This window comes from Erythrolamprus reginae, chromosome 1 (assembly GCF_031021105.1).
Source record: "Erythrolamprus reginae isolate rEryReg1 chromosome 1, rEryReg1.hap1, whole genome shotgun sequence".
In the NCBI taxonomy this organism is placed as follows: Eukaryota; Metazoa; Chordata; class Lepidosauria; order Squamata; family Dipsadidae; genus Erythrolamprus; species Erythrolamprus reginae.
The window spans coordinates 56,836,387-56,860,957 of NC_091950.1; the positions used below are offsets into that span (position 1 = coordinate 56,836,387).

Consider the following 24,571-nt stretch of genomic DNA (forward strand, 5'->3'; position numbering starts at 1 on the left):
TGTCTCTCGCATGCACCCCGCCCTCCACAAATGCTTAGCATATGCTCAAAAAGAAGTCGGCCACTGGGATGCACACACACAAGTATGGTGGAGCTGAGCTGGACGACGGCTCACATGCCTGCAAAGAGGGTTCTGCATTCCACCTGTGGCACGTGTACAGTGAAGGGCTACCAAAATTTTTACTACTGCTCTGTGGGCGTGGTTTATGCATTTTCTTTCAACATCTTTCAGTCCAAATTGGGTGCTCTGGGGTGGAGCTCCATTTTCGCTACCCTACTGAGTCCCACCCCCCCAGGTCCGGACTGTAGCCCACCTGTGGCACGCATATCATAGGTTCAGCATCACAGCTCTAGGTCCTATCAGATGGATTTTCTTTGCAGACGGAACCCACAGCATGCTCTTCTGCCAAACCTGACAGGATGAGTAGACATAATTGGGAATATGTGGTCCCTCAAATAACCTGGGCCAATGATGTGTAGGTGAACGTCATCTTCTGTTTCCAGTTAATTGGTTCTGGTCTGTAATTGTCTTAATTTGTAAGTTCCAGTGTGCTAATTCAATCAGAATAACAAAAGAGTGCAACTCCTTCCTTCCTTCCTTGCTAGCAAGTGTCATCTAGCCCAGTAACAAGAGCTTGCATTTTCACACTCCCATTTTCGGGAATTTATGTAGAAATACCATAACTAAGTGTCATACTTTGCATAAGAGCAAAGCTACCCCTTAGGCTTTGATTTTCCAGTTATTGCAAACAATAGCAGCAGCATTGCTTATACTATACTTGGAGCAAATATATTACAACATTTCTCCATCAAGCTTTCCTGTTCATACTCCCACATGTTCCCCATAAGCCGACCTTTGCTACCTTTTTAAATAGCAAGGAAGAGTTAGTAAGTCACACCCAGTCTGGTGAGTCACCAGGATGAAAAAAAATATATTTCCTGCTCCTTGAGGTGCAAAAAGAACCAGCAGTTACAGGAAGAGGGAACAGATGGAAGTGCAACTCTGTCAACTACAGAAAGTGAGAATTATTTAGTTTTGTTATCCACATAGCATGGGAGACCAAACTTTTCAAGATCTCCATTAAGAAGGCCAGGGGTGGGCTGCTGCCTGGATTGGGGGAGGGGTAATGCAGTGGGGTAGCAAAAATGGAGCTACACCCCAGAGCACCCAATTTGCACTGAAAGATGTTGAAAGAAAATGCAGGGCATCCTGCAGAAGCCACACCCACAGTGTGGTAGTAAAATTTTGGTAGCCCTTCACCGAAGAAGGCCATAAAATTGCAACATCATCTTCTGTCTGGGGTCTTGTTGTTGGGTTGTTGTTGTTGTTTTGGGTCTCTTATAAATCTTGAATTCAGTGCTTTCCTCACTTGTTTGCTTATGGAAAAAATGCACACTCTCCGAGAAGAAAGTTAGACAAAGGGGGCTGGGCAGGTACAAACGGAAATCAATTGTTAGGGCTTGCTTCCTATTTTATTGGCATATACTACTTTAATTGTCCAAGTCCCAACTGAGTAATATTCCAATAAAAAGTCAATTATCTATGCTTATTAATTAGAGCGCTGAAAAAGATCTTGGTTCTCTCAAGGTCAAAGTGAAGATGAATTCCAAACAGCTTCATACTAGCAGCATGAACATTGAAAGAATAAGGATAGGTGAAATGGGACACTCCTACACCACTATCTTATATCGCTTGGGCATCATTTTTGGATCCAATTGATGTCACAATGTCATTTTGAGGAGGGAGGAAGTGCTTTTGTTTTTACTTTTGTTTACAGTAACAAGTTTTATTAATCAAATTATTTATTTATTAATCAAATTTGTATGCCGCCCCTCTCCGCAGACTCGGGGCGGCTAACAACAGTAATAAAACAATATAAACAAATCTGATATTTAAGTCAATTTTAAAAATAAACCCTAATTTAAGAGACCAATCATACATACAGACATACCATGCATAAATTTTTTATAAGCCTAGGGGAAGGGAATATCTCAATTCCCCCATGCCTGATGACAGAAGTGGGTTTTAAGGAGCTTACGAAAGGCAAGGAGGGTGGGGGCAACTCTGATATCTGGGGGGAGTTGGTTCCAGAGGGCCGGGGCCGCCACAGAGAAGGCTCTTCCCCTGGGTCCCGCCAAACGGCATTGTTTAGTCGACGGGACCTGGAGAAGGCCAACTCTGTGGGACCTAACTGGTCGCTGGGATTCATGCAGCAGAAGTTAGTGATTGCAGATGTGAGGGTGAGCCTCCCCACCCCCCCGCAGGAATTTTTGCCTCACTCCTCCTAGGTCCAATCGTCATTATTGTTCATTTCCATCTACTCTATCCACCCACATCATCCAAATTCCCCTTAGCCGACTCCTGGAGCTTCCAATGACTTTACTGGTTATCTTTCTCAAACGCCAACCCAGCCATTATGGCAACATGCAATTTTCATAACCATTATGAAAAATGCCTGTTCAGATATATTGATATGCCATAATTTAAGGATAACAAAGAAATAGTGCCGAAATAGCTAGGAAACTTTTAAAAATAATTTTTTTTATAATTAATCTATTTGTGGATGATATCCCCTACCGCAGCCTCTCCAATTTTGAGGGCAATTTATGAAACAAACTTCATAAATCATAGCAATTAAATTATACCTCTTTTGCTTGGAAAGAATGGACTTTTGTTATTTCATGGTTGTGACAACTCAGGGGACATGATACCAATTGAATGATGTGGTTTTTTGTTAGTTTGCTGAAGGGAAAGGATGAGCACTGATTGGTTCATGGTGTTCTCTGGATATTGTGATTGACAGAAGTGAAGATGTAAGCAGATGAGTTTCAAACTACAATGTTTTCCCCAAAATAAGACCCTGTCTTAAATTTTTTTGAACACTGAAATAAGTGCTTGGCCTTATTGTCATGCACTCAAAAGCCCGATTGGACTTATTATCGGGGGATGTTTTATTTTGAGGAAAATAGGGTACTTAGTAAGGTAGTAGAGGGAGAAGAAACACCAATGGTATAGAAATGCACATTTGTAGTTTTATTTCATCCAGTTTCTAATTTTCTTGATTTCAGAGCTGTTTATTTAGTCTTTTTGCTCTATCAGCTTGTGAACTGTTTTGCATCAAAATATGCAAATATTTCCAAACTGGAACATTTTTATTATACTTTTCATTTTTTTGTACTTCTTTCCCAATAGAATTATTATATTTTATTTTTACCAACGTGATAGTGATGATGTTATCCATTCAACCGTGTCAGACTCACATTTTTCAATCTTGCACTACGTCTTTGAATTTTTCTATGCTTTGACTGGTATCAGCTTTGATAGTATCGAGACAGTGTCCTTTGGAGGCCGATTTCCTTTTACTGCTAACTCTTCCAAACACAATTGCTTTCTCCAGTGAATTCTCCTGCATGGCATGGCCAAAATAACTGAGAGGCGGTTTTATGATTTTGCCTTCCAGTGACATGTCTGATGATATGCTCTCCAGCATGTGCTTGTTAGTCATCTTTGCTGTCCAAAGTATACACAGGATCCTTCTCCAGCCATCACAGCTCAAACAAGTTGCTTTTCTTCCTGTCTTACTTTTTGAAGGTCACCATCATAGGTGGCCATGGGGAATACACTATAGTGGACTCACCTATGTGTCAGCGCCTGTTTTCTCGGGCTCTCTGGTAGACTCCTCCCAAAAATTCACAGGTACTAATTTCAGACACACACACGTTTGAAAATTCAAAACAATGTTCTTTATAATGAAAATTCGCTTAAACTAAGCCCTCTTTTTGTATAGCAAAGAGCACTCGTCTCCAAACAAACTGGTAATTTGTACAAGTCCCTTATCAGTTCTGTGATAGTTAGCTTGCAGCTGTGAGGCAATTCACAGTCCTTCTTCTTTCACAAAGTGAAACACACTTTGCTCTGGTTTAGTTTCAAAGCGGGAAAAAATCAGCACACAAAAGGTCAAAGTCAGTAAAGCAGTCACGAAACACAACGATCAGATAATCCTCCACAATGGCCAAACCCACAGGCTGTTATTTATAGCAGCCTTACTAATTACCCCACCCAACCACAGGTGGCCTCATTTTCTTTGATAATAATCTCTCAGTTGTTGTTGCCTATGCATGGCTCTCCGCATGCCTGGCTGTATCATTAACTCTTGTTCTGAATCCAAGGAGGAGCTAGATAATTGATCTCCTTCTGAGCTGTCTGCCCCACTCTCCTCCTCCCTGTCACTCATGTCTTCTTGGTCAGAGGAGCCTTCATCAGCAGATTCCACCGGGGGCAAAATAGGCCTGCAGCATGTGGATGTCTCCCCCACATCCACAGTACTTGGGGCAGGAGCTGGGCCAGAGCTAACCACAACAGCACTCCAAATAGCATTAGAGACATTGGCCTGCCACTATGTTTGATTGCCATGCTGTTGTCCTAGTTTTTTCATATTTGACTCATGTTCATCATTGTAGTGCAATCCAACATTTTATTTCTGGGTTACATTGACTACTTTGAGCAATCTGCAATATTTGGAAAATTATTTTTTTCAATGCATTCTATCTCTTCATCACCAGTTTCTGATTTAACGTTTCCATTCCTTGTAGCAATCATGAGCTTAGTCTTTTTGATGTTCAGAAAGAGCCCAAAATTCCCTCTTTTTTATTTGATTTCCTTGATCAGATGTTCCAGGCTTTCTTTGGTGTCTGAGAAGAGAGTTGCATCATTAGCATATTGAAGATCATTAATGTTTCTTCCTCCAATCTGTATCCCAATTTTTGATTCTTCAAAATCTAGCTTTCTCAACTTTTTGTGAAATGCATCTGACAACTGGAAAAATTAGATGACTGATTTCAGTTTGTGTTCAGAACACAAGAATTAGTGTATGCCAATATTTCTTTAGTAACCCTAATAAGAAGCTATATTTAGCCCCCTATTGATCAGCATTACCGTGTTTCCCAGAAAATAAGACTTACCCTGAAAATAAGCCCTAACTTCATTTTAAAGTGTACTCAAAATAAGCCTGATCCCAAAAATAAGCCCTAGTGAAGGGTGTATGTGAGTGTGTGTGTGTGTTCAGCATAGAAGGCAGTAAACATGCACAGGCCAATGGTGTCTGGTAACAGCCACAGACCGCACAGTGCAGGTAAATTGATTATCTGGTCAAATCTTAGGTAGAGGCAGAGGTGGGGCAGGCACAGGATCTGGATACGCTACATAGACTGGGAAAACCCAGTTGGTGTGCCAGAGCAGTGGCCATCACCTGCTAGCCCGTGTGCCTTTCCCTCCACCTGCGCTATGTGGCTGCACAGCCTGAGGATGCCAACCAAGGGTCAGGTGGGCTGCAGCTGCTGCCGGATATTTGTGCACTTGCCGCTTCGTGTGTGTGCCAGGGGCAGGACATCCAGCTGGGCTGATCCACTGTTGATCTCACCCAATTCCTAAGAGGTCAGTAAGGGGCGTGCATAAGTGTACCACGTATCTATCATCACTGTCCTAATGTTTCTATACTATTAGCACCAATATCTTGTATATAAACATTATTATATCTTTGTATTCTATCAATATGTCCTTGACAAATAAATAAAAATAAATAAATAAATTGTGTTTCCCCAAAAATAAGCCCTAGTGCTTATTTTGGAGCCCACAAAATATAAAACTGGGTCTTATTTTCAAGGAAATGTGGTATCTATGATGATCAGTATTCCCTCTAATTTTTTGGGGGGGTGGGCGGAAAAGTATATAATAAATAAATAAACAAACAAACAAACTAACTAACTAACTAACTAACAAATAAATAAAAAACCCACTCTGTTTTGCCGCAGAGAATTTCAAAATAAAATACTGTACTGTGTGTCTATAACAGTGAGCTCATAATAGGGCAACTCTATCAATATCAAAATGCCACTTAAATAGTTGAGCTAGTTTCAAACTAGATTTTGATTTTCTTTCTCTCTTCCTTACTCCCATTCTTTTTCTTTCTCTTTTCCTTCCTCTTTTTTCTATCTGTTTCTCTCTCTTCCTCGCTTCCTCTCTCTCTCCTTCCCTCTCACTCTTTCCCTCTCGGCTTCTGGGCAGGTTTGGAAAATTCTGAGTTGATGATGATTTTTAAGTGAGCGATTGCTCACTGCTCAGCTTAGAGGGAACTATGATTATGATTGGCAATTTTTTTTTTGTTTAAAGGCTTTTGTCATTTATGTTTCAAACAAAGTTTAGTAATTTCAATTCAATGAGCCACTGACTAACTCATATAGCATTTGTAAATTTTTTGAAAACTATCTAAAAATGCATATATGACTGTGTAAAATTGGCTTTGTATACTTTTGCACTCTTTTATTCTATCATGTGAGTGTGGTCTGTATTTATTACCTTATCATACACTTTGCCCAAGAAACATGAAGAGAAAATACATTCAGATAGGTTTGGCTCAGGTTCAGAAATATATGTCTACAAGGGAAAATTATGGTTAAACAAAAATTGTTAATTCAACATACTAACTACTGTTTGGTAATAATTGTCGCTTCAAAAAAATCCCAATAATTCATTCTGAATTAAATTTGAGCATATGCTTATTTTTGGCTTTTGGCCTAGTCCAAGCATATAGTTTCAAATAAATAAAAGAACAGTGTAATAGAGAGGCTTTGCAAAATTATATGCTTTTACAATAGCTGTCTTCTGCTTACGTTATATAACATATAACTATTATATGATTGTTCCCTCCACCCAGCAAATGTGGCTAGAAAGTCCAAGGTCCTAGATACACGTGGCCTGACCAAGTGACATAAGAAAAGCATTTTGCGTTATACGATACCTTAAATTATAAAGTTGGGAATTTGTTGGCTACAGTCACCATCACCCTATCCCTCAGCATATTTGCATTTGGAGCAAACATTGTTTCACCTCAAAATAACCATTGTTTTGGACATCTGGAATTGTGGTTTATACCAAATCAGCTCTGACATAAACTTGTGTCTTCCTAGTTGTGTTGGTCACACATTGAATTGTGTTATAATGTGATGAGTTTACTTTTGATATACTCAATTGTGTGAACCCAGCTACTGTAACCTCTTTGCTTATTGTAGAAAATCAGCCAATTTTTATCCATTAAGTCATATGCTGAGCTGAGGTGGCGCAGCAGGTAGAGTGCTGTACTGCAGGCCACTGAAGCTAACTGTAGATCTGTAGGTCAGCAGTTCAAATCTCATCACCAGCTCAAGGTTGACTCAGCCTTCCATCCTTCCGAGGTGGGTAAAACGAGGACCCGGATTGTGGGCGCAATATTCTGGCTCTGTTAAAAAGTGCTATTGCTAACATGTTGTAAGCCGCCCTGAGTCTAAGGAGAAGGGCGGCATAAAAATCGAATAAGTACATATTTTAGCAAATGATGGGTTACAAAGATATCTAAAGTCAGTTGCAATCTTAGACTTGTCCATCATGGTGACTTTCAAGTATCTTGGAGTACAAACCTCCAATCAGTATGGATTACAAATCTCCAACCAGATTTGTATGGGGTGTAATCCAAAGCTACTGGATGTCATTAGTTTTGACAAGATACAGTAGTTTTATGCAATGCACAAAACTTAAAAAGATGCGTGCATAGAATGGATGGAGGGAACACAGGAAAAGAAGCAAAGATGAAATTGCGTATGTTTCTCTTGTTCTCCTCTTTGTTCTTCCCTAGGGCCAAAAGGCAATAAATGGTCAGATCCTTAGCCTATAGCCATATTTATTTTTATTTATTTTGTCAAGTAGGTATTGGTAGTATACAAAGATATAACAATGTTTATATACAGTACATGATATTGGTACTAATAATAGAGAAACATTAGGACAGGGACGGTAGGCACATGGTGCACTTACACACATCCCTTAGTGACCTCTTAGGAATTGGGTGAGATCAACAGTGGATAGTCTAAAGGTAACGTTTTGGGGGTTAGGTGAAGATACTACAGAGTCAGGAAGTGAGATCCATGCATTAACTACTCGGTTGCTAAAGTCATATTTCCTACAGTTGAGTTTGTTGCGTGCCCGTGTATTGTTGTGGTTGAAGCTGAAGGAGTCATTGACAGGAAGGACATTGTAGCAGATGATTTTATGGGCTATGCTTAGATCATGTTTAAGGTGACGTAGTTCTAAGCTTTCTAAGCCTAGGATTCTGAGTCTGGTTGCATAGGGCAGTGTTTCCCAACCTTGGCAACTTGAAGATATTTGGACTTCAACTCCCAGAATTCCCCAGCCAGCGGATGATGGCTGGGGAATTCTGGGAGTTGAAGTCCAGATATCTTCAAATTGTCAAGGTCGGGAAACACTGCTCTATAGCGACGTTCTGAGGGTAGGAGTGGCGATTAATGGAGACACCCCATTATTCCCCCCCCCCTTTCCATACCAGGGTTTTGTTGCCCAATTGAGGCAGCTGGTCCCAAAGGCCAGAGGAGGCCATCCTTCTCGGGGAGCCTTCCAGCCTTTTCTCCCCAGTTTTCTTCTCCTCCTTCACCCCCCTCGTCCCCCCTTAATCCCCCCCCAAATAATTAATTAATGGGAGATTCACGGAACAACTGCCTCACGCCTTTAAGTTTGGCAGCACTCCAAGCGGACGCCCAAGGAGCAGCGCGGGTGTTCTTTTATTTTTTATTTTAAATTTATTAAAGGCTCTTGTTTTCTTTACGCGGGAGTAACCCGCGTTCGTCTATGGGGTTCTCTTCCAAGCAGCCGCGCCGAGAGGGATCAGCTCGCCGAAATCAAACAACGACCCTCCCCACCCGCCCCCTCAGCCTCCGAAACCCGGCAGGCCAACTTCGATTACCCCCCAAACACACACGCCTCGCGTCACTCCACTCCCCGCGGAGACTACAGTTAAGGGACGGGCCACCACTGCTGCGCATGGGGGAAAAGGCGGCGGTGCAAGCGCCTCCGCACGCGGGTGCCATAGCAGCAGAAGCGGCGGCGGCGGCGGCGAGGAGGAGGAGGGTGTGTTTTCGAGCCCCCTCCCCTCGGTGTCGGAGGAGGAGACCCGGCGGACGGAGGCGGGAGGAGGAGGAAGTAGAGGCGGCGGAGAATAGCGGTCGAATGGGGCTCTGAAAGGCTGCGAGAGCTCCGGGAGGAAGGCAGCTTTGAGACCGCGCGATTCGCCCCCTTTTTTCGTTCGCCCAACCCAAGACCGGCCCAACCCAGCGCCGGGGCTCTGCCTTATAAAACTCCGAAGTGCCGCCGCCTCCGCTTCAGACGGCGGGTTTCCCAGGGAAAAGCCCAGCCGCGCCGCCGCCTCTGTTACCCTTCTCACCAGGGCCGGGAAGGAAAGGCAAAGCTCTCCCTCGGCCGGAGGCGCCTTCCCGCCGGCTCGGAACCTTTCCGGATCCGCCGAGCCTCTCGGAGGGCCTGCAGGAAAGGGTTGCACCGAACTTGCTGCTCGCTCGCTCGCCCGCCCGCCCCCTCTCCGCTGGCTCCTTCGCCTCCCAGGCTCGGCCATGCCCGTCGGTGCTGCGAGGAAGTTTCCTGATGGCTGCTGAGGGGTTCCTCTTCTCTTCCATCCCCACCTCTCCGCTCCGGCCGAGCCTTACGGTGCTTCCCCCCCTCCAAAGCCCCCTCGGGGTGAAACGCTGAAGAACTGCCCCCCCCCGTCGCCTTTTCTTTAGTTCCAAGCTTTTTTAATTTATTTTTTCTTTTTGGAAATCGAAAACGGGCGTCCTCTTTAACGGCCGTAATCTCTCTGGAGTGAGGTGTCGTCGGCATCCTTGGCGAGAAGACGAGGGGAGGGGGCGCGGGATCCTTCCCAATTCTTCTCCTTTTCCACGAAAAACCGGCATGCTCTACTGAAGGGTTTGAGGAGGGGGCAACAAGATGCAGACCTTCTTGAAAGGGAAAAGGGTCGGTTATTGGCTGAGCGAGAAGAAAATCAAGAAGCTCAATTTCCAAGCCTTTGCAGATCTTTGCAGGTAAGGGTTGGCCTCTTGCATTAGCTGCTTGGTGGTGGTGGTATGTGGGATTGTTTGGCTGAGAGCTCACTGCCTGGAGAAAATCCAGGGCTTCAGGAAAGTTGGTATTCCAGCTTTCTGCTTCTGTCTTGGATAAATACTGTACAGTACTTAATTATCTATTTCAGTGTTTCCCAACCTTGGCAACTTGAAGATATTTGGACTTCAATTCCCAGAATTCCCCAGCCAGCAAATGCTGGCTGGGGAATTTTAGGAGTTGAAGTCCAGATATTTTCAAGTTGCCAAGGTTGGGAAACACTGATCTATTTGATACATTTAATACAATGCAAAGAGGGGTAGGCTGTTGCTAATTATCAAAGGTGTGCATAAATTCCACCTGGATCAATGTTTTGCACTTCCATAATTCCCCAGCCAGCATAGTTTTGAAGCAGGTTGGTTGGATAACTTAATGATGGTTACTTGGGGCATTCAGTTTCGTGGGAAATGCCATATTGTGAAGAAGAGGGGGCGACTCAGGGCGGCCTACAACATTAAATATAACAATATTGTATATAAGAAATCTAATAACTATAAAATATAAACATTTACTAAAACATTTTAAAAGACCCCATGTACACTCACACACATTCATCCAATCCAATCATATCTCGTATCTGTCAGAGAAAGTCTCATCATTCACGGCCCCCATTCCCACCGGCAAAGGTAGGTTTTTAAAGCTTTACGAAAGACCAAGAGGAAGGGGGCGGTACGTATCTCTGGAGGGAGTTCGTTCCAGAGGGCCGGGGCCACCACAGACAAGGCTCTTCCCCTAAGCCCGGCCACCATTCTTGCCACCATTGTTAAGTGAATCACCACAGTTATGAAGTTAGTCACACAGAAGGTTGCAAAAGGGGATAACCTGGCCCTGGTACACTGCAACGGTCATACATCTGAGTCATTTGTCAAGCAACTGAATTTTAATCACATGACTGGGGATGCTGCAACAGTGTTGTAAGTTGAGGACTCCCTGCATAACATGAAGCTTTAGGAGTGATGTAAAGTGCATTGTAGGTAGTGCATGTTTGAAATAATATACCGAGGAAAGTTATAACCACCCTTTTTTTTTCTTTGATGTGTTTGAATTTTCTTTGCCAGGCTTAAATACTATCACATCATAAACTGATCCACAAAAGCAGGTTCCTTAGGTTGAAAGACTCAGATTGTACAATTGTTTAGGGACATCTCCCTTGTTCAGTTTTGCTTCTTTTTTAAAGATACCTCACATCCTTTCAGGGTTATTTCTCTTTCCCTTCTAAGTGCAGTACTAAATTCATATGCCTGAACTAAAATAGGCCTAAAGATTAGCATTCACCCCCCCCCTCGCCCCCAATTAAAGTATTATAAAACTCAAAAGCCATGCTTCCTCCCATCCTCCCTCTGGCTCTACTAGGCTATTTTGAATTCAAGCTTTCAGAACTTGTTAATTATAAAACTAAGAAAGATTTTTGTTCCTGGTTGGAACTTAATATAATGGTTCTTACTGGTAACTGGATGAATGAGCTAGTTGTTTTCCTGTATGGCAAAAGCTATTGAGATTTTTCATATAACCAACCCTTTACAGATAGTAGTGTTAGCAGGATATTTGGGAAATTTTTGAATGGTTAAATAGAAAGGTTTACATCTGTAAGGTTATTTATTACGGTCATCTTGGTGACTAAGTGCCAAGCAGTTTATTAATTTATGATATCCTATTACTGGTAGTAGCTGCTTTTTTCTAAAAGTGTTGTCTTTCTTGATCAGCTAAATTCTGCAAATCCAAAATGTTTGTTTAAACCCATAAATGTACATGTCTTCGGAGAGGGGTGACATACAAATCTAATAAATTTATATACAGTATTATATATATTATAATAATAACAATATTATTATTATTATTATTATTATTATTATTATTATGTACATAGTAAATGTAAATTTACTACAGATAATAACTGAAGCTTTATGGATTTTATGTAGAGATAGCTTTGATTGTTAGTACTTTATTATTATTTATTGGATTTGTATGCCGCCCCTCTCCAGATATGTTCATTTGTATAAACAAAAATAAAGTCTATTCAGTACATCTAAATCTGACAAATGATTTTTTACTATAAATGTACTACTGTATTTGAATTCTTAAATGTTTGTTTAATGAGGGAAAGTAAAAGAAGAAGCAAACTTCCTTCCAGCTTGTTTGTCTCCCTAAAATATTGGACTATATATCATCCACTAGCTTAAAAATGACACAAAAAAAGTGCTTATCTCTGATTCATGTTTCAAACTGGAGGAAACAAGAACAAGATACAAGGTTGGGTTTGGGGCCTATGTATATTACTGATATGGATGAGGAAATGAAATGTATGCTTATAAAATTTGCAGATTTCTAAAAGTGGAATAGTATAACTATTCTAGAAAATATCAAACTTAAAAACAATTTGAAGAATTTAACTGAAAATATCAGATTGCATTTGCCTCTGTTAAATCTTAGAATTTTTTGTTTTTGGAGGAGAGAGGGAAATCTAATACACAATTAGAATACTTATCAGCAACATAATTTATAGAAAAGATCTTGAAATTATAATTGATTATAAGATGAATGCTGTGATAAAAAGGCATTCTTGACATTAGGTTGCAAAATATGTTTTCAATTAATAGAAAATATTTCACTGTATATTTATTGATCAGATATCATCCAGAATATTGCATTTAGTTTTGGGCAAAACACTTTAAGAAGATTGAAATTAATCTCAGTAGATTAAGGTCAGTAGGAAGGTTTGCAGAAACACTGTGTGTGTGTGTGTGTGTGTGCGTGCGCGCGCGCGTGGGCACCTGCATAAAACTTTAAGAAAAGTTTGAGGGAGGTTGTTATAGAAATAGTCTAGCTGAAGAGAAATTTCATGGAAGGTCCAAACTCCTCCTTTATCACCGCAGTAGATAGTGTACTAATAATGTATAAGAGTCTTCGGAGAGGGGCGGCATACAAATCTAAGTAATAAATAAAGGCAGTTTTTAAAAAAAATAATTATAAAATACTTCTTAATAAAGAAATTGAATAGTGGGACCAATTACTTTAAGAAATGATGAGCTTTTATTCATAGGAGGTACTGAAACAGAATCTCTGTGTGCTTTAATTTGAATTCCATTTTTTAATAAGTAGGTATTTAGTTTAGATAAGCCTCAGTGCCCTCTCAATAGTAGTATTCCTAAGACTCTTCTAAAAATATTAAAACATAGATTTACAGTGAAAACAAAACAAAATTTAGTTTCCCTACACCCTTATTTTCCTGTAGTATACCTTTGCCAATGAGTTATAATATCAGATTTTCTACTTTTGATTTATTAAATAATATTGTTAATATTAGTGTGATATTTCGCAGCATCTTGGGTTTTTTCTCTCTCTTTAGTTATGATGTAGATCAGCATTTCTCAGCTCTAAGATGTGTGAACTTCAATTACCCCTGTTCCCCAGTCAGCATGCTGGTTTATTTATTTATTAATTTATTAATTGGATTTGTATGCCCCCCCCTCTCCATGGTTGAAGTGCACACATTTTAAAAGTTGTCAAGATTGAAAAATAGTTTGATATTTTCACAATTATTGTATATTTATTTATTTATTTGATTTTTATGCCGTCCTTCTCCTTCTCAGGGCAGCTTACAACATGATAGCAATAGCACTTTTTTAATAGAGCCAGCATATTGCCCCCACAATCCGGGTCCTCATTTTACCCACCTCGGAAGGATGGAAGGCTGAGTCAACCTTGAGCCAGTGATGAGATTTGAACCGCTGACCTACAGATCTACAGTCAGCTTCAGTAGCCTGCAGTACAGCACTCTACCTGCTGCGCCACCCCGGCTCTTATATCATATTTCTTAGTGTGAACTTTGTTTCTGGGAAAAAACCCTTTTTTCTAATTGCTTTCTTGGCACTGGTTGTGGTAGTGTCTGAGACCTGGTAAAATGTAACTACACTGAACTTCCTTGTTAATATTCCACTTATACATAGATTTATATAAATCACTCACTAGATCATCTTTTGGGCTTGGCATGTCAAAAATCCAGAAAGTACCAAACTTGACTTGGTAGTCTGTCTCTGTCTCTCTGTCTCTCTCTCTCTCCATGCCATCCTGAACACCAGCATTTAATAAAGCCAAGGTTAGGCTTGAGTCTTGATTTTCATCCTAGTATCACCACTACCATTGAGAAAGGCCAGTTTCTGCCATTGCCCAAGGCGTTATTGTCCAATGGCCCAATAACAACAACAACAACAACAACAATAATAATAATTTATTAGATTTGTATGCCGCCCCTCTCTGAAGACTCGAGTATCCGAGGATCTGGATACAATGCTTATGTTCAGGCAATGTCCTCTTTCTGTTGGCAGATCACTGTGGTCTACCCAAGGCTTTGCTTCAGATTGCACAAGACCTTTGTTCTTGAAGCAACTTTGGAGAATGCTTTTCCATGGCTTCTGCAGATTCCAAAACTCACTGAAAAGCAGACCTTATTCTCTGATTTTTCAAAACTCTAGAGGCCAAGAGAGCCCAGCCCCCTTGTGTGACTTCCAGAAGGGCCAAAGGCTGCAAAGAGCAAACCCATTTGTGTGGCTTCTCCAAATTACACAGGAATGGGACATGATTTTGAGAATAGCTATGTAGCCAAAAATAGTTGAGAATAATAGAACATAACATGTATGTTTAAAACACAAAGAGAAAGGAAAGGGATTTTCTGTCTTCTTAAAATAATATTTGAGCAATGGGAAGACAATAATGGATTATAATTTGAAAGAATCCCTTTTTAAATGAATATTTGAATTAACTGAACTGTAAAGATGATAATTTTAAATGTTTAGAGTTTTAAAAAGAACACAAGAAAATTTTCTCTTTATGGCTGTTGGTCAAAGAATTTAAAAGAATTTCGCTATTATATATGACAGTGCAGAAAATCTTTTAAGTGCAAATAAAAACACATACAATTTCTCACAACAGGAAAAATGGATCTGGTTCATATGGCAATATAAATTGACTTAAAGATTTTATTTGGTCCTGTTTCCATTGGGAAAATGTTTTTGTTTTTTATGCTTGGAATAATAAAAAAGAAATATAGACTTTAAATTGAAGGTTGAATAATTGTGTAGCTTCAGAAATGGCTTATAATAACTAAATGGTATCTAAAAAGTGGAGGCTATAACAGTAGTTAGTATTTCACTGTATTGAAAAGAGTTGAAAATCAGTGCTTCCCCTCCTTTTTAAAAAATCCTACATTTCTTTTAATCTTTATTTTCATTGTATTTTATATTATAGTAAACCTTAATAAAATCAGAATAGTTGGGTGTTGGTGAATGCTGGTGTGTCACCCAAAACATTGTGATGTGTCATCTGTGACACATTGTCCAAGACTTAATGAACATTGGTTTAGCAGATTTCAGATGTAACAGGCAAATCTGTTACCATGCATGGATAAAAAATCCCATTTACTGTAATTTTATCTTACTCAACAATCTTGAAGTTTTCATGGTAGTTACAATAGTCTTATAAATGTGATATAAGAAAAGAAAACCATTTTTAAAGTTACTTTGTGCCCAATTTTTTTGGTAAATTGCACAAGTTAATGATGCCAAGCTTGTCAGCTGGAGAGCTGACAGCCCAGGCTCAAGACACGAGCCGTTCAAAAGCATGCAAATATAAGTAGGTAAATAGATATCACTTCAGTGGGATGATAACAGTGTTCCACTTGCCTTGGCCATATGACCACAGAAATGTCTTTGGACAACCCTTGGCTCCCTCAACTAAGAAACGGAGATATGTGTTGCCCCCTAGAGTCAAATACAATGAGCAGGGGAAACCTTTATCTTTACCATACTTCAAGAATTGAAAACAAGACGGTAATAAGGTGATGTTTCATATGTTTCTGCTCCCCATTGGAGCAAACACGAAGATATTTGCTGAATCTCTGAATTTTTCCTTATAAAGTAGGGTAAGTATTTCCTGGAAAATGAATTAAAGCTGTGCTTCCATTTTTAAAAATTAGATTTTTAATTTAAGTTAAATTTAATAGAACACTGTTAGTATTGAGCATAGACCATTAGATATACAAGCATAAAAGATGATCGAAATATAAAATATATAAATCACCTATTTAAAAATAATGAAGTATGTTGTATATCTTCTAGGAACTTTATGATTTGCCTAGTGCCAACTAAGTTTACTTTAGAGTCCAAGGTTAATATTAAACACATTTAAGGATATGCTGCTTTGTAATAATCAAATATTTTCAGTAGAAGGGATAAATAACTCTGACCTAATAAAGTTTTAAAATCCTGAGAAATCTTATTCTAGTTGTTAATTTGATTTGTTCAATTTTTGTATTAAAGCCAGAAATCCTATTAAATATTGTTGGTATCTTGATTAGCTAAACTTTATTGAAAGCACTAAGATAATTTATAATGTTTTCTAGTCAGGAAATGTTTTTTGTATTGTCGCTCTTTTCACTGTCTTAATGATCTTATAGTGACTCAGCCTTCCATCCTTCAGAGGTGGGTAAAATGAGGACCCAAATTGGTGGGGGCAATATGCTGACTCTGCTTAGAGAGGGCTGTAAAGCAGTGGTGTGAAGTGGTATATAAGTCTAAATGCTATTGCTTTTGCTATGTGGTTGTCTCTTCATTTAATTCATGACAACTGTGATTTTCTTCCCATTCATCTTCCCAATCCTCCCCCTTAGCCAGTTTATGCATTCTGTGATTTCTTTATGAGTGTGTGTAGTTCTAATTGACCTGAATATTTAAATAAATAAACAGAATTGGGGAACGGAGATTGTTGCTTGAGTTACCTCTATAATATAAAGTATTTGCCATATTCATCCATTATTGCATATTTTCTAAGTAGAAGCAACAACATAATTGGAATGCAAGATGGCATTGCAAAAGAGAATCTGTATATATAGGGAAGCTAATTCTTTTGTTATCTGTAAATCTTCTCTAAAATGCTTAACTAAGCTGTTCTGTTTTCCATTGAAAGTCACCTAGTCTGTTCACACAGAAACATTCGGAGTAGGCAAATTCACAGATGATATTTGGATTACTATTAGATAGACAGAAACACAAAGAAAACTTTGGTCAAGAAATAAGTTTTGGGACTTCTTTTTTGCCACTGGGGAAAAAGGCAAGAGAGTTCAATGAAAGTGTGAGTAGAAGTGTCATCAAGGGTGACATTCAGCAGGTTCTGACAGGTTCTGGAGAACCAGTAGTGGAAATTTTGAATAGTTCGAAGAACTGGCAAATACCACCTCTGGCCGGCCCCAGAGTGGGATGGGAATAGAGATTTTTCAATATCCTTCCCCCAGGAATGGGGTAGGAATGGAGATTTTGTAGTATTCTTCGCCTGCCACGCTCACCAAACCACGCCAACAGAACCGTTAGTTTTTAAAAAAAGAATTTCACTACTGTGTGACATTGTGCAAAGGAGTATAGTAATAGTAATAGCATCTAGACTTATATATCACTTCATATTTCTTTGACAGCCTATATTTTATTTATTTATTTATTTTATTTATTTTTATTTGTCATACAAATATAGTATTGTAGTATGTTTAACATAATATAAGGATAAAGTAGAGATAGAAAAGATAAAAACACATTAGGACAGGAACGGTAGACACAAAGGTGCACTTATGCACGCCCCTTACAGACCTCTTGGAAAAGGGGAGAAGTCTATTGTAGATAATGTAAGGTTGAAGATTTTGGGATTGGGGTATTTTCTGCAGTCTAGTTTGGAGCGATTTACATTTAGTTTGTATCTATTGCATGCTCTTAGCCTTTGCTAAGCAGTTTACAGAATCAGCATATAGCCCCAATAATCTGGATCTTCATTTTATCCACCATGAAAGGATGAAAGGCTGGGTCAACCTTGAACTGCTGGTAAGATTTGAAATGCTGAACTACGGAGATGGTCTTGAAGAAGACATTCAACAGCCATTTCATAAACACCTTAAATTAACCTGAAGGGAGGAGTGAGCGGGAAAGAGACTCAAGATTGCTGTGCCTTGATTTTCTTTGATATAAGACAGGAGAGGGAATCTCTAATCATGCTTTCAAGATTCTGTTATCATTCCTTGCAACTTTAAGACTTATGGACTCCAACTCCAGCCAGCTATGCTGGCTGGAGAATTCTGGGAGTTAAAGTCCACAAGTCTTAAAGTTGCCAGGTTTGAAGACCTCTTGTAGTAGGCCTTGTGCAGGCCTAGGGATGTCTAGGGCAGGCAGGCCTGGACCTACACTAGGTCTCCGAATGCCTTCTTCACCTTGGGGCACTCTGTGCTCGTCTTAATGACGTGTGTGTTTAGTTGCCTCATCAGGGAGAACAGTGGGCGGGCGTTGTCAAAGTAAGACTATCTCACTTAACAGCTGTTATAACCCATAATGAACAGGCTCCAATTATAGTCCTATAATGAGAACCACCTATATGCATGTGATTTGTACATTATACCAGGCCTTGAAATGCCGTTTTTAAATTTTTGGTGTAATATGTTGCATGACCCCAATCTGTTCTTATTTATTCATTAAATATTTCAATGAGCAGAAGCCTCCAATGATACATTTCTCATTTAGTACCTTTTAAGCTAATACAAATACTAGATTATTATAAAGATAGGCCTAGCATTTTGAAATTCTTAGAAAGACTTCCTGTGAGAAGGAAAATACAAAAGTGCTGGAGGGGATGTTGATTCTTATAGTCCTTGTTTTATTTAACAAAGAGACATTTTATAGTATATGGCGCTCTCGGACTGTGAGAAAATAAATTTGCCCTAACAAAGCATTACTTAATTTTTTTACTATGTTTTAATCTTATTAAGGCCAGGACAACAATAAAAATTAAGTGAGAGACAACCATCTATTTTTGTGATCACAGTTTTTGAATAGGAATCCCCCCCCCATTTTTTGTATAATTTTGAGGCACTATTAGTAGGAAATATTTCACAGAAATAGTGCACATTTTAAGAATAGTCTCTGAGGTACTAAAGTATGTCACTTATAGAATGACACAATAGCTTCTGCTGCAGAGAAAGTTTTTTGTCCTTGATTGTCACAGTTTTTTTACAAGTCCATATGGAAGATGACCTGCAGTTATGATTTGACTGACTTTATGCTTTATTGTCCTTGGGGTTTTTTTGTTCCCCTTAATACGAAAAAGCCTAAAAAGTAATGCCTGTATATGCGAGCAATATTTTTGAAAAAAAGCTTGTATTCCACTAGTATCTCCTGATACTAGTAATTGATGAGTGGAAACTAAATGTTTCTTACTTGTCATTAAAAGAACATAGGGAAGTAGTATGTCAGCTAATTATTTTACATGGACATCAAGTTGACAGTGTTAGCAGAAACATATGCCAGAACTATGTAGTAAAACATATATTAAAAGTTCCAAGGTCAACTCATGTCATTGGTGAGGAATGGTTTTAATCTGAAAATTTAGGAAACTATTGCTAATTTCTGCATAAGTACTTTTTCAATCAGATAACCCCAAGCTACAGTACACCATGCCCAAAATAATCAGCATACATCCAGCATTAGGGAAAGGAAACGGGTTCTAGTCCAGCAGACCTGGGAATGAGCAAATCAGAAAAATTGGCAGGATCAGTAATGAGCTTCTGGACCTGTGGTCTGATTCAGTAGAAATAGTTTCCTATGTGGTTTCAGAACGATGAGAAATCATTAATAAATAGCTTGTAAAAATAACATAGATCGGCTGGAATGTTCTACTATTATATTTAATGTTAAAACCCACAGATAATTTTTGAAAGGCATTATTGTATCATTCTTTAATATTTTTTTGCTTCTAATAAGATAACGTGACATTTTATGGACAAAAGTAAGATAATGAGATGTTGGCAATATGCAGTGCTCAGAATTTAGTGTGCTGGGTTCAACTTGAATTTCTCAAAAATCGCAAACATTGACTCATGACTGGGGAATTATGGGAGTTGATATTTTATGCCAGGATAGGTTAGGGTATGATATGATAGTCTTCTAAACTAAACACACTACATTATGATTTCTTGTTTAACATGTTCAAGACATTATTTCTTTACCAAATTGTCAGAGCTATTCTCCGTACTGAAGGAGCGGGTCCAGCAGTCACATGGGTTGCTCATGTCCAATCCGGTGGAACTGAGCCTAGTATTAAAAAAGCTTGCCGGATCCGCCCCTTCCCCAGAATTCGCTCAGTTCGCATATCCTGCGGTTGTATTGTGATAGCTCGTTCAACATTCTAACACCTTCCCTTCGATCTTTCCTTCAAAAAGTAGTAAGATTTATTGTCTTTATTTAATTACTTGCACTAATTGCGCCAGCCGTTTAAAAGAAAAAAAGTAAAAAAGCGGCTCGGCTTTTTTCCTTGGGAGAAGTTGCGGTTTCGTTTTCCCCCGGCGGTTTTGCCGGTTACGATTCCTGCGGCCGCTTGTGGATTCTTCTAATCCTTTGGCCTGGAGGTCCTGGTGCAAGTATTTATCCATTGAATTATTGCTTATTTATTGTATACTAAAATATTTAAGGGCTTATAAAATACCTCCTGCGGAGTGAGACGCCTTCTAGTCTCCTGGACTTAGTCGATCGCTTTTCCCTTAAAGAAATTCTACGGAGCGATCTTTTCGGCGCGAAGGCCTTCGCGCCCTTTTTTAAAAATCTAGGCCTCTCGTGTTGGCCTTCTGCCAGCCGCGTAGGCCTCAGTCCACCGCGTGGATCCGGGAGCGGGCCTTGGGGGTCCCAGGCTAAATTCTCCACCGGCTAAGCCTCCAACCAGAGTGCCTTGGTTTACTTAATTACAAAGTTTAGGGAGGCTGGCCCCGCTGGATTTGGGGGCACGAACTCTGGGTTTGCCCAGATTGTCCTCACGTTTCAGCAGCTTCGAGGCCTCGAAGCAGGATCCATTCCTCTTGGGAAGTCCTTGAAATCTTCTCCTTATAATTCAGTTATTGGCTCAGCCTTGTCTTCTGTTAATTGTCAGACTATGGCTACTTTTCCCAAGAGAGGCACAACTAAAGGTCCCAGAGAGGCCAGGCCTACAGGCGATGAGATTACTAGTATCCCCCAGGCCTCTTCCTCCTCTTCTCCAGGGGCCCGCCCCTCGACCAAGGTCACCAGGGCCGAGAAGAGAAGGGACCTAGCCCTACAAAAAATCCATGACAAATCAGCAAAACGTTTGAAAGTGCAGGCCCAAGTAATCAGTAGTCAAGACCCACCAGAGGCCTCTAGTCTGCCTCCTTCTGGGGTCCCTGTGTTATCTCTGGATGAGCCAAACCTAGACAGACCCCAACCTAACCTATGGGGCATAGGTCCAGAGGAACCAGATATTATTGAAGATTCCCCCCAGCCAGGATCCTCCCAGGCCTTTAGGGATTCTTCTGCCATTTCTGCTGATATTTCCAGTTTACCTCCTGAGTTCCAATCTATTTTTGCTGTGTTGTCCAAAGCCATTGATGCCAAACTCTCCTCCATCAATGAGCTTCCTTTACCTCTCCCTCCTTCTCGTTCCTCCCGCCCCTTGGGTTCTTCCCCAGCGGTCAGAGCTCCTATTCAGGATGATTCAGAATCCTCCCAGGATGAATATGAGGATGTAGAGGAGGATGAAGACCTTTTTCAGGGCTTATCAGAGGATGAGGAATCCCAAATAAAAGTCCCTCCTCCAATTACTATTTTTCCTTCTCAACTATTCAAATCTCTCCTCCTCAAAGCTAGAATTTCTACGGGATTAGCGGCCCAGGAGAAACAAGCCTCCACTTCCACTGATCCCCCGGAGGAGAATTTACCTTACTTCACAGAGGAACAGGAGGATAACGAGGTAATTCCTATGCCTAAATTGTTTAAAGATGCCTTACTCAAACAGTGGGATTTTCCAGCCTCTGGCCTTAATCCCTCCACCAAGGACAGAAAGTTGTATAAACTTTCCTCTTCCTATGAAGAGCTTCTATCCTTTCCCAAACCAGATGAACCTGTCAAAATTCTTCACTCGGCAGCGGCTGTGCCAGGCGAGGCGGAGGAAGTCCTCCGCCCAGAGGACAAGCGCATCGAGCAAATGCTCAAAAGAGGATTCACCGCTGATTCCTGGGCCATTAAAAGTTCGGCAGCGGCCTCCTTCTTCTCCAGAGCCATGCTGCTGTGGCTTCGCCAACTTCAACAGCACATTCCTCCCGATGACTTGAGAGGTCAACAAGACTTCAACAAGGTCTTTGCAGCTGCCCAGTACGTGGCTGATGCCACCTTGCAATCTACTAGATTTTCTGCTAAGTCAATTGCAGCCTCTACAACGGCAAGAAGACTCCTATGGATTCGCCCTTGGCAAGCGGGAGTTCGCCAAAAGTGGCAGTTATCCCAGGGCCCCTTAAAGCGCGACCTTCTCTTCGGTGATCTTCTCGATCCTCTCCTCACGGAGACCACGGACAAGAAGAAGGTTTTGGGTCCAACCACCAAAAAGGTTACCAAAACGCAGTCCTTTCGTCGCCCAGGGCGCCAGCAAGATCAAGCGGCTTCCTATCAGAGATCTCCAGGTCAGTATTCCCCCCGCTTTCGTTCCCAAGGTAGGAACTCCAGGGGTAGAGGGTTTCGTTTCCAAAGGGGAGCTTCCTCTAACAGGGCTTCAAAAAAACCTAGATGGTAATCTTACCTCCATTCCCATAGGGGGTCGCCTAGCTCATTTCGCCTCAAATTGGCGTCTCACCTCCAAGGACCCTTGGGTCATTGACACTGTTCAAACAGGCCTTCTTTTAGAATTTATTTCTCCTCCCCCAAAACGTTTTATTTCCTGCCCTTCTCCCAGGTCATCCTCAGATTGTAACCGTATGGAGGAGGCCATTTCTCATCTTTTGTCCATCAGGGCCATTCAACCGGTCCCTTCTAGTCAGAAGGGCCTAGGTTTTTACTCCATCCTATTTATGGTTCCAAAGTCCTCCGGAGGTTGGAGAGCCATTTTGGATTTAAAGAAACTAAACCTATTCATCAAATATAGGAAGTTTAAGATGCACTCCTTGTCTTCTATTTTGGCCGCCATTCACTCGGGAGATTTCATGGTCTCCCTAGACCTCACTGAAGCTTACCTTCACATTCCTATAGCCAAATGCCACAGAAAATATTTACGTTTTTCCTTTCAAGGCAGGCATTTCCAGTATAGGGCGATGCCATTTGGCCTTTCCTCGGCCCCTCGGGTCTTTACAAAGCTCTTGGGGTCCCTGGCGGCCTATATCCGGGCGTCTCCCATCCACATTTTATGTTATCTTGATGATATTTTAATTCATGGGAACTCCCTAGAGAGAGTGAAAACAGACCTTTCTGTCACCATGTCAGTCCTTCAGGACCATGGATTTTCCATCAACTTTGATAAAAGTCACCTCCAACCATCCACTTCCATTTCTCACCTGGGATCCATTATTGATTCAAAATCCTCCCAGGTTTTTCTCTCTCCCGAGAGAAAACTCAGTATAGTGGAGTTAATTTCTAACATTTTATCTAATCCTTCAGTATCCATAGTTACTCTATCTTCCCTTTTGGGGAAGATGGTGTCATGCATAGGCATCATTCCCTGGGCTCGCCTTCATGCTAGGGAACTCCAGTGGCTACTGTTGCCTTTTCAGAGATCGGGGCACAGCAACTCAAATCGACGCATTGTCATCCCACTGAGTGTTCGCAGATCCTTCAAGTGGTGGAAGTCTCCGGCCATGGACAGAGGATCCCCGTTCAGGTGCCCGGATCAATTTGTCATCACCACAGATGCCAGTCTATCGGGATGGGGCGCCCACGCCCAGGGGATGATAGCCCAGGGCACGTGGTCCCCGGAGGAAGCTTCCAGGCCAATCAATTGGCTAGAATTAAGAGCCGTTTCCCTGGCTCTGAAGCATTTCTCTCCTCGCATTCCCAACCGGCACGTTCTCATTCTCACCGACAACATTGCCACAAAAAGCCATATCTGCAGACAGGGGGGCATGAGATCCAAGGCTCTCATGAGGGAGGCCCTCAAGTTGGGCCTTTGGGCGGAAAAACATCTCCAGTCGCTCCTAGCCGATCACATCTCGGGGAGCCTCAACGTCCAGGCGGATTGGCTATCCCGAGCAACGATAGACCCAGGAGAGTGGAACCTCCATCAAGACCTGTTCCATCAAATCACCCTCAGATTCGGCCTACCAGTCCTGGATCTCTTCGCGACCAATGCGAACGCCCAACTCCCTCGCTTCTATGCCAGATTTCCATCCCCGGGAGCGGAAGCAATCAATGCCCTCCGGAGTCCATGGCCTCCAGGCCTACTCTACGCATTTCCTCCAATTCCAATCCTCCCGGACGTGATTCACAAGGTCCTCACCGAGAGGGCCCGAGTAATCTTAATCGCCCCTCATTGGCCCCGCCGGCCCTGGTTCGCGGATCTCCAACAGCTGTCCGTCCAGGACCCTTGGCGACTCCCCGTTTCGGGGGATATGCTGCGGCAGGGGGCCTCTTTCCATCCAGACCCGGAGTGGTTCCACCTCACCGCCTGGCTGTTATCAGGAGAGATTTAGAACTGCGTGGTCATGACCCCGATTCAGTGGAGGTCATCCTAAAGGCCAGGAGGGGCTCGACCAATCGAATCTACGACCACACGTGGTCCAAGTTTCACC

General features: G+C 41.3%; 1 protein-coding gene across 1 annotated transcript in view; it reads left to right on the top strand.

The window, feature by feature from the left end:
• The first annotated feature begins 8,836 nt into the window (after nt 1–8,836).
• Nucleotides 8,837–24,571, top strand: part of ITPK1 (inositol-tetrakisphosphate 1-kinase) — a 159,178-nt gene continuing 143,443 nt past the window's right edge. The window contains exon 1 of the mRNA XM_070753029.1: nt 8,837–9,917. Within this exon, the coding sequence (XP_070609130.1) occupies nt 9,823–9,917 (95 nt within the window). The 5' untranslated portion in view covers nt 8,837–9,822. The remainder of the gene's footprint in view (nt 9,918–24,571) is intronic.